A 14,117-nucleotide genomic window follows, 5' to 3' on the forward strand; every position below is an offset into this window, starting at 1 on the left:
TGGGTGTGCACGTGTGTGTGAATGAGGGAGTGAGCTCTGAATGATGCCTTCAGTTCTCTGCTTCTAAGTTACTACTCAGCCTTGTGGCCATGAGAGCCATGTGGTCATGTGCCCCGGCCATCCTGGGGCCTACATACCTGAGACCTAGCCATCTGAGCACCATTGTTTCCCCAGGAGAACAGTCTCAAGTCCGGGAAGGGGGCAGCTGCCATGATTCCAGGCCCACAGACGGTGGCCACGGAAATCCGTTCTCTTTCTCCGGTAAGTGGGCAGTGCCAGCTCAGGCTAGGGGACTCCAAGCTGAAGACATGGGCATGGCCTCCTTGTGGCCTGCAGAAAGTGCAGGTTGGGCCCAAAAGGTGCCCTTTTAAGTGCAGAGCCAGGAAACTAGATCACTTTCAAATGCCCGTAGGCTCCATGGTGCCCACTAGAGTCTCTGCAGTTTCCCTCCCATCCCTGTTGCGCTCACACAGGGCACCAGCTGTGTGGGGTGCAGCCCTCACCTGTTGTGCCTGCCCTCCTTGCCCACTAGGAAGAGCAATGAACTAGGAGTCCAGAGTTTGGATTCTGGGCCTGGCTCTGCTGTGGCTGTCCCACCTGTGACCCTGAGTCTGTCACTCTGAGGTCTTTTCCAGCTCTTTGCTTCTCTGAGTCTGTTTCCATCCTCTAGCCCCTGGTTGCAACAGGAAGGGGGATCAGGAGGGCTCCATCTCCACCTCGGATCCCTGTGTTCATCCTTCTAAGATGCCAGGAATCTCAGATTCCAGGGTGTTGTTAGGATTCTGGGCCTCAGGAATCTCAGGCTCTAGGAATCTCAGATTCCCAGGTTTGAGAGTTTTATGGGTCTAGGATTCTGATGATTTCGGGATTCTTGGATTCTTAATGGTTCAAAGTATCTTGGCTTCCAGCCTTCACCTTCACAGGGCCCCTGCTTGTACTTGGATTCCCCCATCCCACCCGCCCCTGCAGAGCCCAGTGTCCTGACCTGCTGCCCGGGGTGGGGGTGGTTATATTCTGCAGATCATCGGGAAAGATGTCCTCACCAGCACCTACGGCGCCACCGCGGAAACCCTCTCAACCTCCACCACCACCCATGTTACCAAAGTGAGTAGCAGCAGGTGCCCGGGCCCCAGAGGCTGCAGGCGGGAAGGTCACTACCGTGGCTCAGCTTTGGCTTCTCAGTCTGTAAGGTGGACAAAGGAGACCTGTGGCGCTGCCATTTTCTAGAGTCTGTGCGCATTGCCCTGAGCTACTGTTGTCCTAGGCCCGGGCCCTGCACTCACAACCTTGACAGCCAGTCTAGGGGATGAGACCCTCTCCTTCAAAGTAACTGCGAACTATGGCATTTGCCTTAAGTGCTGGAAGAATTTAGAGGAGGTACATGAGGGTGGCTCCCCAAGAGTCAGAAAGCATTTCCTGGGAAAAATGTTTTGAGCAGGACCTGGGGTTCCAGACAGGACCCCTGAAGGAGGAGAAGACAGTGGCAGGTGCTCTAAGCAAAGTAGAAGATGAAGCCGAAACTGCGCGTTTGCTTCCTTGTTCATTGAGCAAGTGCTACTGAGCATCGACCTCACGCTGGCCTCTGTGCCTGGGGCTGCCGGAGGTGGCATAAGTGGGGCGTGTCTGTGGGAAATGGGGAGCAGCATGTAGAGGATGGAACAGGAAAATTAGGCTGGCTGGGGGCAGGGGAACATAGAACAGAGCAAATAAGACAGGTACCAGGAAGCATCTAACTATGGGAGGTCTGAGTCTAAGGGAAATTAGAAAACCATGGAAGTTTTCAAACTGAGCAGTGGCGGAGTGAAAACAAGCTTCAGAGAGGACCTTAGGTCCGCCAGGAGGTGCAGATAGATGGAAAAAAGAAGGAGAGTTATGAAGACAGCTTGAAAAAACAAAACAACAACAACAATAAAACCAAAGGCTTGGGGGCTAGGGCCTGGGCCAGGTGGAAGTTGGAGCTGGGAGGAGGAAAGGCCAGAGGAGAGAAGCATTCCTGGAGGTAGCAGTCATGAAGCAGCCAATGAGGACAACAGATCGAGGGAGTGGAGCAGGTGGCCACACAACCACATCTGAGTTGTCAGGAGGGAGACAGGAGAGGGCCCATTCAGGGCTTCAAGCCTGGAGGTGCCAGGCTGAGCCCTGGGGGTTGTGACTGAGGTCCTGCAGAGCCATCCAGTAAGTCTGATGAGTAGCACTGGCCCTTTGTGCACACAGACTCTGTCCCTGCCTGCTCCCATGCAGGACTTAGTACTTTGTCATGTTTCCCAGAAAGAATCGTTGCACCAAAAGCTTTAGTGAGCAGCATCAATGGCTCTGCAAGCCTTATGGGAAGGGCTTATATCACACACCCCACAGCATACAGTCCCTCTTGGCCATGCCATTTGGGAGCCCCCTCTTTCTGTCCCACCCCCCCTAACTCCAGCTGGGATTTCCCCCAGCCACACCCTCCTTAAATATGCCAAACAGTTAGGTCCTGCCCTTCTTCTAAACTTGCTTCCAGACCCCAGCAAACAGTGGCGGTAATAAGTATCATAGTACAATCTTCTCTCATAGTATTGTTCAAAGTCATTTAAGGTAGAACCTTGTCACCATTCACATTTCATTCATGTGTTCATTCAACAAACCTACATTCGGCACCGCCCTGGTCAGATTGGGCAAGGGAGTTGGGGAGGAGGGGGTACAGATATAAACAAACTACAGGCCCTGCCCGCAAAAGCCTGCAGCCTGGTGAGGAGCAAGCCCATAAAACCAGCACAGGCAGAGAGGCCCAGAGCCAGAGAGATACAGACTTAGTCCCCCCAGGAGTAGTGTGACAGGACAATCTTGAGGCACTGCCAACCAGGATGAGGGAGGCAGCTTCTGAGCTAGGCTTGGAACAGTGTGGTAGTTGGGGAGTGGTGGCAACCAGGCGAGATCTGCTGTCTGAATTCCCAGAACTAGAAAAGGAAAATGCCGAGGAAGCCAAGAGAGAAGGGCACACTGCTGGTGTCTTGCCCTTAAGAGATGCTTTGGGTAGGTTTCCAGTTGTGGCCCGCTGCCCCAGCAGACTCAAAAGAGACCTCACCTCGCTTTTCCTTTCCTTCTTCATTTCCCTTGTAGACTGTGAAGGGAGGATTTTCTGAGACAAGGATTGAGAAGCGAATCATCATTACTGGGGATGAAGATGTGGACCAAGACCAGGTATGGGGACAGCACTGCCCAGTCTCTCCTATAGTGGGTGACCCATGGACGGCCACTGTTTTGGGCAGGGAAAGTGTCTACTTCTTGCTGACCCTTTCAGAGAAGGAGCCCACAAGGAAGAGTCATTGAATAGGAGACAGAAGGGGCCAGAAGATCGGAGCTGTACTCTATCTAAGCATTTCACTCTGCCCCCACCTCCCCAGCTGTGCACTAAGGAGCTTGTGTTCTCCAGCTTCCCTCCTCTCACTAGTCCATGGCGCCTCACTGTGTTATTCTACCCACCAGGCCCTGGCTTTGGCCATCAAGGAAGCCAAGCTACAGCATCCTGACATGCTGGTAACCAAAGCTGTCGTATACAGAGAGACAGACCCATCCCCCGAGGAGAGAGACAAGAAGCCACAGGTAAGGCTCCAAAGTACAGTGGCTACCAGAGGAGGAGGTAGCAGTAGCAAGATCCTCGGGTGGTCATTTCAACCTGCCAGCCCAAGTGGCTTGATCCCTAGTGCAGTTTTGACCCCTCACCTGCCTGATTTGCAGGTCAAAGAGAGGGCAGCTCCCCCATATGGGAGTCAGAGGAAGGAGGGGATGGAGTATTCTCAATTCCTTCTTTTGGGGTTCCAGGCCTCAAACCCAGAACAGTAAATCCAGAAGTGGTAAGAAAAGGGGACAGAGGAGTGACACTTGGGATTGTGGGGAACAGAGGGAGGTTCACATGACCTCACTGGACACTACCTATAAGCTGGAATCAGAAAAAGTCCTACCAGGCCCAGTGTCACATTCCTGTCCTCGAGTCTCTGTCTCCATCACAGGTCACTGGATGTTGCTAAGGGGACATGATACCCAAAGCCCTTGATCCCATCTGTCTTTCGGGACTGCAAAGTCTTGACTTCACAAACTTCCTGAGATCATAATCTTACAGCCCCCCAATGTCTTCCTGTTTCTTTGTGGGCCCTCAATGCCTTGGAATAAGAGAAATGAGATGGTATTAGGGAACATAAGGCCTGCAGCAGCCTAACTGGGAGTGATGTTTTTCTGGTACCTCTTGAAGCTTATCACATTTTATCAGACCTATAAAACAAAATCTCACAAATATTGAGTTGCATGAAATAAGGCAGGCACAGCAAGTACATGTCATGATTCTATTTATTGGAAGTTCAAAAACAGCCAATGATGGTAAAATTCAGAATGGTATTACTTCTAGGATGCAGCAGTTACAGTAAAGAGGTGCAGGGGAACCTTCAGGGTGCTAGGAACATATCTCCTACTGGTTACATGGGAGCATACACATAAAAATTTGTCACAATCTTATTGACACTTGGTTTATGCACTTTATACATTTTTACACAATGAAAAAAAATCTATGTCAAAGATCCCATAAATAACAGGTGGTCTCCTTTTTTGCCCTTTTCCCTAAATAACTGAAACTAGCATTTTCTAGAAAGATATAAGAATCTTTCTCTTCCTTTGATTACCATCTCCTTAATGTCAGAAGAAAAAGTACTTTAACATTTTTCTGCTACATTGAAAGGCTGTTAACCTTTGGTCTAGAGCAGACTTGTCAATAGAACTCTTTCTACAATAATTGCTATGTTCTTTCTGTGCTATTTAATAGGGTAGCCACTAGCCAAATATGGATGTTGAGCACTTGAAATTGGCTAATCCAAAATATGTTGTTCTTTTTTTTAAGTTGTAAATGAACACAATAACTGTATTTATTTATTTATTTATTTATTTATTTACTTTAATGTGGTGCTGAGGATTGAACGCAGTGCCTCACACATGCTAGGCAAGTGCTCTACCACTGAGCAACAACCCCAGTCCCGCAAAAGTGATCTTCTTTAAGTGTGAATAAATGTAGGAGTTTGAATATTTAATATGAAAAAATGTAAATTATCTCAATAATTTTTACAGAAATTGTAATGGATATATTGGGTTAAGTTTTATGTATCTCTCTCACACACACACAGACACACAGACATACAGACACACACACACACACACACACACACTGAGGGGGAGAGAGATCTTTTATTTTGTTTTTCTATGTTTTGGTGGTGCTGGGGATCAAACCCAGAGCCTTGCACATGCTAGATCAGTACTCTACCACTGAGCTACACCTCCAGCCCCCAAAATATATTATTAAAATGAATTTCACCTGTTTCTTTCTATCATTGTTTAATGTAAGTTAAAATTAAAATTTTTATTTTGGAATTAAAGTGTTCTATTTACCTAGAAAAGTTTAGAAAAATTAATAAATATCATCTAGAAAAGCTCCTGTGTAGAAAAACTTTTATACAAGTCATTGTCACTCTTGCCCTCTCTGTTGTCTAGTAATTCTTACTTTCTCTCCTCAAATCTCAGAGTGGCAGAGGGAAGGTCACTTCCCAAGCTGGTGCAGAACTGGCTGCCTCACCTGGGAACCTCGTTTAGTATACAAGTACTGGAGAACCCTCTGAGTTGGAGAGGCTGGAGGGGACCTGGGTACTGGAGTGCCTGGGAATCCTAGGGAGGCCCTGTGCGGTCAGGTGTAGGAGCCACTAATGCTAAGAGCTCTGTACTGGGAATCCAGGGACCATCTCTAGCCATTCTCCTGACCAGTGTGTGACCGTGGGTTCCTTGTGGGGGACTCAGGGTCCTCATTTTCAGAGTGAAGAGGTAGAGCAAGCCCCCTTCTGGTTGTGTTCTTCTGGCTTTTGTGTGATCCTGGGGGTCCCTTGTGTGTTGCTCTTCTCTTCTCCATTCTCTTTCATTCCTCATCTTTCCCTGGGGATTCCCAGCCAGCCCCTGGCCCCAGGCTCCGGCCTTCCCCTTTCTCTGGCCTTTCAGGATTCTTGTCCCAGCCTCCACATCTGGCCTATTCCACCACCTTGGAGTCTCTTACATCTGCCCCCTCACTGCTCCTAAGCTGTCTCATTCCCTCCTCTTCTGTTCTTTCTTGATGTTTCTGCCCCCACATACCACCATTCATATTCATGCTCTCTCTCCCCCTCCCTCCCTCCATCCTTCCTGGGGATCATTCTGTAAAGGTCACCTTGTTTATGTTGCCCTGGAGAGCCAGTTGTCCCCTTGCCTTTTCCACCCCATGCTTTACCACGACTTATTGTCAAGGAGCCACCCCTGATTCTTAGGAGAGTAACGCCCACTAGTTCTAGGGGGTGGTCTTTCCTGAATTAGAAACTCTTCCTGAAGGTGCTTCAAAATCATTGTTGTAGTGGATAGATATATCTTGTTACCCCAAAGAAAAGCCCTGCAGTCCTACAGGCCCGATTCTAATCACAAGCCCTGCTCTTTATTGTCTATATAACTTTGAACAAGTAATTTTTTCTTCTCAGACTGTATTTCCTCATCAGCCAAACAGCAATGACAATCATAGTAATAATTAAAAATTGCTATCATTTATGGAGTGCTTATACTGACCCAGGCACCAAGCTCTTTGCTGATATAAGTACTATTGTCTGCTAATTCATTTTACAGATGAGGAAACTGAGGCTCAGAGACATTAGGTGGGTTGTTCACAATCATGGAGCAGGGAACATGATGGATTGATTAGGCTAAGCCTAATCTATTAGACTCCGTATCTACCCTATGGTCTTAGCCTCCTCATCACACTGACTTTCTGTAGTCTCTTTCTCACAGGGTTACAGAGATCATACATAGTGCCCAATAGAAGTTCATTATGATCATCATTACTATTAACTGAAAGTAGGCTAACAAATGTTGCACATAGGCACTCTGCTGTAATACACCTAGAAGAATAAATTGTAATATAGTAGTGTTTAGATACCCTGGTGCTTCTGAATTGCCTGTGGTCTTTTGAGGACATCTCACATATCCATTAGCTTGATTACACTGACTTATAGAGCAATCATTAATCAATGAGCAAGCTTAAAGTGTAGCCTGCTGATCTAAGAAACAACAAACAAACAAATAAACAAAAACCTAGTTAGGAATCGAATAGAAAGAATATGCTCAGGTTTTGGAGCCAAAAATACCTTGAGAGCTGTGTGCCCACTGGAACCTCTCTGGGCCTCAGTTTCCTCACGGGTCCAATGGTATTCATTTATAAATAGGAGCTGCTGAAATAATTCAACAGCATCTGTGACATATAGGGATGGCATCTTGCAGGAAGAATGTGCTCAGTAGGGAAAACCTGCTTTCTTGTCCCTCTGAGATCTTGCTGTGTTTAGGGGACCAGGAGAGCCCTAATAAGTCAGACCATAGACTTTCACCACCAGCCTGAGACCCTGTTCCCACAAGGGCGTTTATCTTGCTGGTCTTCCTCTTCTCTTTCCTGATTCTTCCAAAAACATCTGTCTCTGCTCCAGTTGGATCTTGGTCTTTCATCTTAAACTTCCTCCTTGAAGATCTTGCTGTGAGTGTGAAAAACACATCCATGTCACATGGAGTCCTCACCTTCTCTCCTGCAACCTCACAGACCAGATGTGTGGTTTCTGCTCCATTTTCTCCCTCTGGCCCACTTCCTTCAGAGAGCACCTGTCTTCCAAACTCTGCCAGCAAGGGGGTGGCACTCACCCAGCTCCTAAAGCTGCCATGCCTTCAAAAATTTAACTACATGGGGGAAAACTGACCTGTTCTAAAACAGGAACCAACTTGCTGAAACATTGACTTCCTCTGGGCCTCAGTTTTCCCATCTGTCAAGAAGGATCCAAGCAAGATCTTGGATGAACAAGAAGGATCCCTTTTTGGCAACTTCTTTAGCACTTGACCATCTGTAAGTGGCAAAGGCAGGGATGATATTCCATGTGCTAAATGGTTTTGAGTCATTGCCACATGGCAGGTACAGTGTTGGGCACTGGTGCCCTTGCTCTTCAGGAGATCAGGGCAATAGTAATAACAAGAACAGCTGCTGTATATTCAGTACTGACCATGTGCTAGGTCCTTGATGAGACTCCTCTTTATAACTGTGTGGGGTGGGACCCATTGTATAGAAGCAACTAAGGCTTAAAGAAGTTAAGAAATGCACCCATGATTTCAGAGCTATCAGGCCAGGGGGTGGGATTTGAACTCATAGAGTCTGATTTCAGAGTCCAGTTCCTTAAACTCTGAGTTGTAGACTCAAGCCTGAGCTGGAATCCAGGCTTTGGTTTCTTTATTTAAACACTGAGGTCTCACAGGGCATGGTGATGCATGCCTGTGATCCCACCGACTTGAGAGGTTGAGGCAGGAGGATCACAAGTTCAAGGCCAGCCTCAGTAACTTAGTGAAACCTGTCTCAAAAATAAATAAATAAAAGGGCTGGGGATATAGCTCAGTGGTAGAGTACCCACAGGATCAATCCCCAGTACCACAAAAAAAGACAAATAAAAAGTAAACACTGTAGTCTAGGGTTTAATCTCCAGGGCACAACAGACTCATGGAGAACAAAAGAGAAAAACAAAAAAAGACAGAATATCTGTAATCATAACTAGATATTTCATAGAACTGAGTCAAGATAGGAAGAAAAAGTGAAATGACTGTTATCTTAGCTCCCCATTATTAAAGGACATCTTAACAAATTTTCAGGCCAAAGTAAAAAATGTGTCTCCCGGGAAGCAAGTTGGTGAACACACATGGACTCTGGAGTCAAGCGAATGTGGGTCAGTTCCCAGTGGCCACACACAAGCTGTGTGGCCTTGCACAAGCCACTCTACCTTTCTGAATCAAAGCAAAGGGCAGGCGGTAAAGGGTAGCTAAAGTAACTTCTTGCTTTGTATTTATAGGTGAGTGACAAAAGTTACTAAATTTCCTTGTCCTCCTCTTTTTCTTTTGTGCCCCCCTGCCTCTGGCTGCCAGGAATCCTGACCTCCGTGAAGGGGTGCTGGCATGTCTGGTCCAACCCACGCCAGAAAACCATTAAGAAGGGGCCTTCAATCTGGATTCTCCGACACCAACACTCATGTCCCAGCTGCAACGTACTGTCACTGATGAGAGACTGGGAAGGGAAAGCATATATATATAGATATATATAGATATAGATATATATACAGGAAACACCGCGTCCTTGCACTGCTGCTGGGGCTGGCGGAGCAGTCGGCCGACAGCAACAACCAACATCTGCCACAACCTACATTTCCTTTGCAGACAAATTGAATAATTGGTGAGATTTTTCAGGAAAAAAAAATGACAACAACCATAAACCCTTCCTCTCCATGTTCTTCTGCAAACCGAAAAAGCAAGCCAGACCACGATGATTGTAGAAGTTCCATTCAACCCTGGTTGTGCACAGTCCAGTTCGTGGACGAGCGTTCCATTTGTTCTTCTCCATCTTCTGTTGCCCCCTCAAATGCAAAGGAAAACAATCATGCAGCCAAGCAAGAGAAATCGCAGCAGCAAGTCACACACAGGCAACCATTCTCCAAGAAGGAAAGAAAGAAAATCTCCCACGTGGAAAAGAGGAGCAGGAACACTGGATTATTGTTTTCTGGGTCTTGACACTGGGCTGCAAAATCCACCTTCTTTTCTTCCGCCTCCCCTCATCCTCAACTCTCACACGTCTTGTCGTCATTTTTTTGTCTTGGCTCCCTCCTGCCCCTATCCTGCCCCATCTCCCCTTCTGTGTCCTGGTCCTGCTGAGGGCCACTGCAGATGACTCTCATTTGAAATAAGAAAAAGAAAAGAAGAGAAAGCAAGAACAGAAAATGAAGCCGCGGGAAGGGAAGTAGACATTGTATGTTTCTGGTTTCTCTTGATGAAGGTGCAGCTCGTAGGAGATTTGTATGGATGTGCTTTTAAGTTATGTATATTACATATAACAGGAAACAAATATTAAAATAAACAGTGATGGTAAGTATGAAGCTGACATTTTAAAATTATAATTATCTGACTGTGATTGATGTATCCCAAGGTCCCTAGATCTTGCTGAACTAGCCCAGCTGAGGAGACCTGGACTTTGGGTGCAGCGGCTCCCAGCTGGGGCTGATGGGTTCAGTGTAGTATACTGTGTGTGGTGTTTGTAATTGGGTGATTGGTGGGGAGAGTGGGGCCCCCAGTGGAGACATGGGGGCTCACCAAGAAGGAAATAACAGAGGCCTGAATATGTCGGTCCAAGATGCCTTCTCCCCCCAGCAGTAGCAGCCAGGACCTGCTCTGTGCTCAGATCCAGTGTCCAGAATTGGGACTCTGCTGCTGAGGTCCCCACAGTAGAGGTCCCCTAGCTCAGTCCTCCTACCTCCCTAGGGGGCTTGCCTTGATTTTCAGTCCTCTCTTTGTTTTGTTATTATGATTTTTTTTTTGCCATGTCTTGCCCTTCCCTGATGACTAGCTCCACACCGGAAGGGAGGTGGTGCCCCTGGCCAAGGTAGAAGATGGTGGCTCTAACCTGGCTCCGTGAAATGCCCAGCTCAGTCTTCTCCTCTTCTCCTTTCATATTCTGAGTCATTCTCTTTTTCCTGGGCCAAAGTAGCCATGATGAAAAGGCCATGAACACAGGACAGACCCCAGTAGGTCAAAACTGCATTTCCAAAGGCCTCCCCTACCCCTAACAATGGAGAGCAAAGGGCAGTGTTGTCCAAAGGCTCCATCTCTGTGTGAGATCCTGACCCAGGAGACCTCCTGCTCAGTCTGCATCTGAGCTCTGAGCCTTTGCCCTGGAAGTCCCAGCAATTGTCTTGAGACCACAGAAGCCCTTGGATAAGCCCTGTTACAAGCTTGGCATTGCCCCCTGGCACACATGAGCTCCCTCAGGCTTGCCTGCTCAGGGAGAATCTCCTTCTGAGAGAAAATGTCTCATAGCACTTTAATTTCTCAGCCTTGCTTCTAAAGTGGTCAATAAATTCATACAACAAATATTTATTGAGTACCCATTTGTGCCAGGCATTGTTCTCAGGAGGAAGGAGAAAGTGTGAAGGAGAGGAGAGATCTGGAAAATCTCCTTGACCAGGCTTATGTCCGCTGCTGTGACTGGCCCATCTGAGAGCCTTTTCCCAACTCATTTGACATACCCAGGGATGTCCTCCAGAGGGCCCAGCATAGAAGTACCCCACTTGGCTTCTCAGTTAACCCTATAATGTATACCTTAGCAATTTAACTGGTGCTGACTGAAGTAGAACAAGAAACTAGAATATCTTTTGTCTCTGTGGGCAAATGGGAAGTAGAGCAAATCTCTCAGATTGCAGCGTTGACCATGTCCCCCACTGCTGCCTGGTGCAGGCCAGTGGATCCACTGAACTCCCTCTAAGTGCAGCAGCACACTCTATCTACCAGGATTTGTAGAGAAGTCACAGAACTTTCTTCCTGTCCTTCTCAACCTGAGAATTCCCACTCTTCCTGGGCCAAGAGCTGGAATGGCTCCATCCTCTCAGAGCCACTAGGATTTTGGCTCAGGCCCCACCGTCTGCAAGAACCAGGCATCATGAGCACACTGGATACACCTCAAAGGGAGGATATTTGTTCTGGGTTTTGCACCTGCCTACAGACACTGGGCTTCAGGGTGGGGATGAAGTGACTGGGCTTAGCTTGTGGGCCATCAGGGTTTGGGGAGATCCCCATCCCATGGATGCTGTGACCTTCCTTCTATGGAGTAGCAAGCAGGGACACCAGGGAAAAGGGAACCTACAAAGCTGAAATCTAGGGCACTATTTCCTCCTCCTCTCCATAGAGAATAGAGATGTTTGTCTTGTCTGTCTTCAACCCATTTTTCCTTTTTTATACTTCTCATCCTTTCTGTGCTGCCTCTCCATCTGGGAGGCTGGGTAGCATAGCGGGAAAAGTCCTGGAGGGCAGTCAAGGTTCTAGGTGACCATTCTGACTCAGCCCCTGACTCACCATCTGACCTTGGGTTAGTCGCATTCCTCCTTTGGCCACTGAGCCCCACTTGTGAAATGAGCAGGGTGAACTAGATGCTCTCCAGGGTTTATTCCACTCTGCCATCCTACCAATCTTTATTTTCTCTTATTTTGCTTTCTCTGGATCTTTTCCATCTGAGGGTACAGAAAGTGCCAGGACCTGTTTCAGTTTTTGAATCCTGCAAGTACATTCCAAGACTGGCCTGAAATTGCATGAGCAACATCACTCTAAATAATTTTTTTTTCCAAAGCACCTTACCAACCAACTGCGATGCTGTCCTGTTCCTTTTTACTCACACCCCTTCTCCTCTCTCGTCCCCACGCTCCCCCACCTCAGTGCTCCGTGCTGTATGCGTGTGCTCTCTGTTCTTGTATACTCAATAAAAGTGAAATAAATGTGTTTGATGCTGAATCACAGACTTCCTTGGTCTCCCTCTCTCTCCCTCTCTTTGACCTTGGCCACTGGTATGAGTAGGTATTATGGGAAGGACTAAAACTGGAGTGGAGATACCTCAACTTAGAATACTTGTATTCTACAAATGTTTGGAGCTCCCAGTGTGCCCCAGGACTGGGCTTCGGTTCTGTAGGTACAACAAACGAGGCAACCTCCTTGCCATCCAGGAACTCAGAGGCTAGTGGAAGAAACAGACAACAAAACAGGTAACCAGACCAAGACAACTGCAGATGGTTAGCACCAGCAAGGAAATACACAAGAGGGAGAGGATGGAGGGTCACTGAAAGAGGTCACTTTAAACTAGGTGGCCAGGGCTGAGTGGTAGAGTACATGTTTAGCAGGTGTGAAGTCCTTGGTTTGATCCCAAACACCTCAGGGTCGGGGCAAGGCAGCCAGCTGGGGCCTCCCTGAGGTGGTGATTTTTGAGCTGAATGAAGAGAAAGATCAAGTAAAATGAAGAATGTGGGTGAGAATGTTTTAGGCAGAGGAAACTGTAAGTATACATGCCCCAAGACCTGGAGGGTGTGTTATATGGAAGAACAGCATGGGGTCCCTCCTCTTCCTGAAAGAAAGCACCTCTGCTCAGTTCTTTTCCTGCAACACCCAACTCACTGGGAGCCTAAGGAAGAGTATGTTCAGCAACCCCCAACTTCAGCTTTGCTTACTACCTTCATATATACTCCATACCCTCACACCAACTGCCCATTGTTGACTACTCTTTCCTTAAAATGACACACTTTGGGGAAACAAACTAAACTTATTTTAAAAGGAAACTATTACTTCCATTAAAAAATTAGTGTCATTTGCAAATAAAGGAGGTTTCCATAAAAATAAATGCAAAAAATATAAAAGTCAAAAACCATATCTGGGTAAAACTTAAACTCATTCCTTGTGCCATCTGAGGTACATATAGCACACTTTCCATTTTACTCTATCAAGTGACTCTCTACTCCACCTTTTTGTATTGTCCAAAATCTTACAGGCAAGTCTTTTTTCCATGTATATACTCTTTTTCAGAGTTGAAGTCATTTTGTGTATACCATTCTAAATATTTTTTAAAACTTATATCCTAAGTTATTTCCCTATAATTTCAAATACTAAATACGATTTTTTCTTTGTAAAGGTAATTCATTAAATGACACAAAAGGCAATGCAGTAACAAATAATTCTTCAACATTCTCGGAATTCCTGTCCCTTGTCAAAGGCAATTGTTGCAAGAAACTTTGTGAACCCTTTCCTGAGTTTTTATAGGTTCCCTCTAATAATTTGTCACCTCTAGGGTTCTGGAACAGAACTTGGTTTGCAAGCATTGAGTCCCTACATAACTCCTAAGGACCCCACACCTTCTGGATCAGTACTTTTGTCTCCCATGGATGCAGGGCTATCCTCTCTGCTTCTTGGGAATAATCTAGAGTGCTTCAACTAGAACAACATTTCTCAACTGAGTAAGGGGAATGATTCCTTCCCCAAGGAACATCTGGCTATGTCTGAAGACATTTTTGGTTTTCAGATCCAAGGGGTGTGCTACTGGTATCTAAAAGTTAGAGCTCAGGATGTTGCTAAAATCCTACAATATGCAGGACAGCTGTGTACCTCAAAGAATTATCTGACCCCAAACGTCAACAATGCCAAGGTTGGGAAACCTTGATTTGTATGGACATGCAACCCCACAAGGTGGGATCCCTGGGTCATCATCTGTT

General features: G+C 46.7%; 1 protein-coding gene across 15 annotated transcripts in view; it reads left to right on the forward strand.

The window, feature by feature from the left end:
- Window positions 1-12,375, forward strand: part of Epb41l1 (erythrocyte membrane protein band 4.1 like 1) — a 121,611-nt gene extending 109,236 nt beyond the window's left edge. For all 15 annotated transcript variants that reach the window (XM_076851794.2, XM_076851789.1, XM_076851791.1 and 12 more), the window contains 5 exons: window positions 175-261; window positions 1,021-1,104; window positions 3,100-3,180; window positions 3,466-3,582; window positions 8,974-12,375. In XM_076851794.2, coding sequence (XP_076707909.1) covers window positions 175-261; window positions 1,021-1,104; window positions 3,100-3,180; window positions 3,466-3,582; window positions 8,974-8,982 — 378 coding nt within the window. In that variant the 3' untranslated portion in view covers window positions 8,983-12,375. The remainder of the gene's footprint in view (window positions 1-174; window positions 262-1,020; window positions 1,105-3,099; window positions 3,181-3,465; window positions 3,583-8,973) is intronic.
- Window positions 12,376-14,117: the final 1,742 nt, after the last annotated feature.

The sequence above is a fragment of the Callospermophilus lateralis genome, chromosome 3, assembly GCF_048772815.1.
Source record: "Callospermophilus lateralis isolate mCalLat2 chromosome 3, mCalLat2.hap1, whole genome shotgun sequence".
NCBI lineage: Eukaryota > Metazoa > Chordata > Mammalia > Rodentia > Sciuridae > Callospermophilus > Callospermophilus lateralis.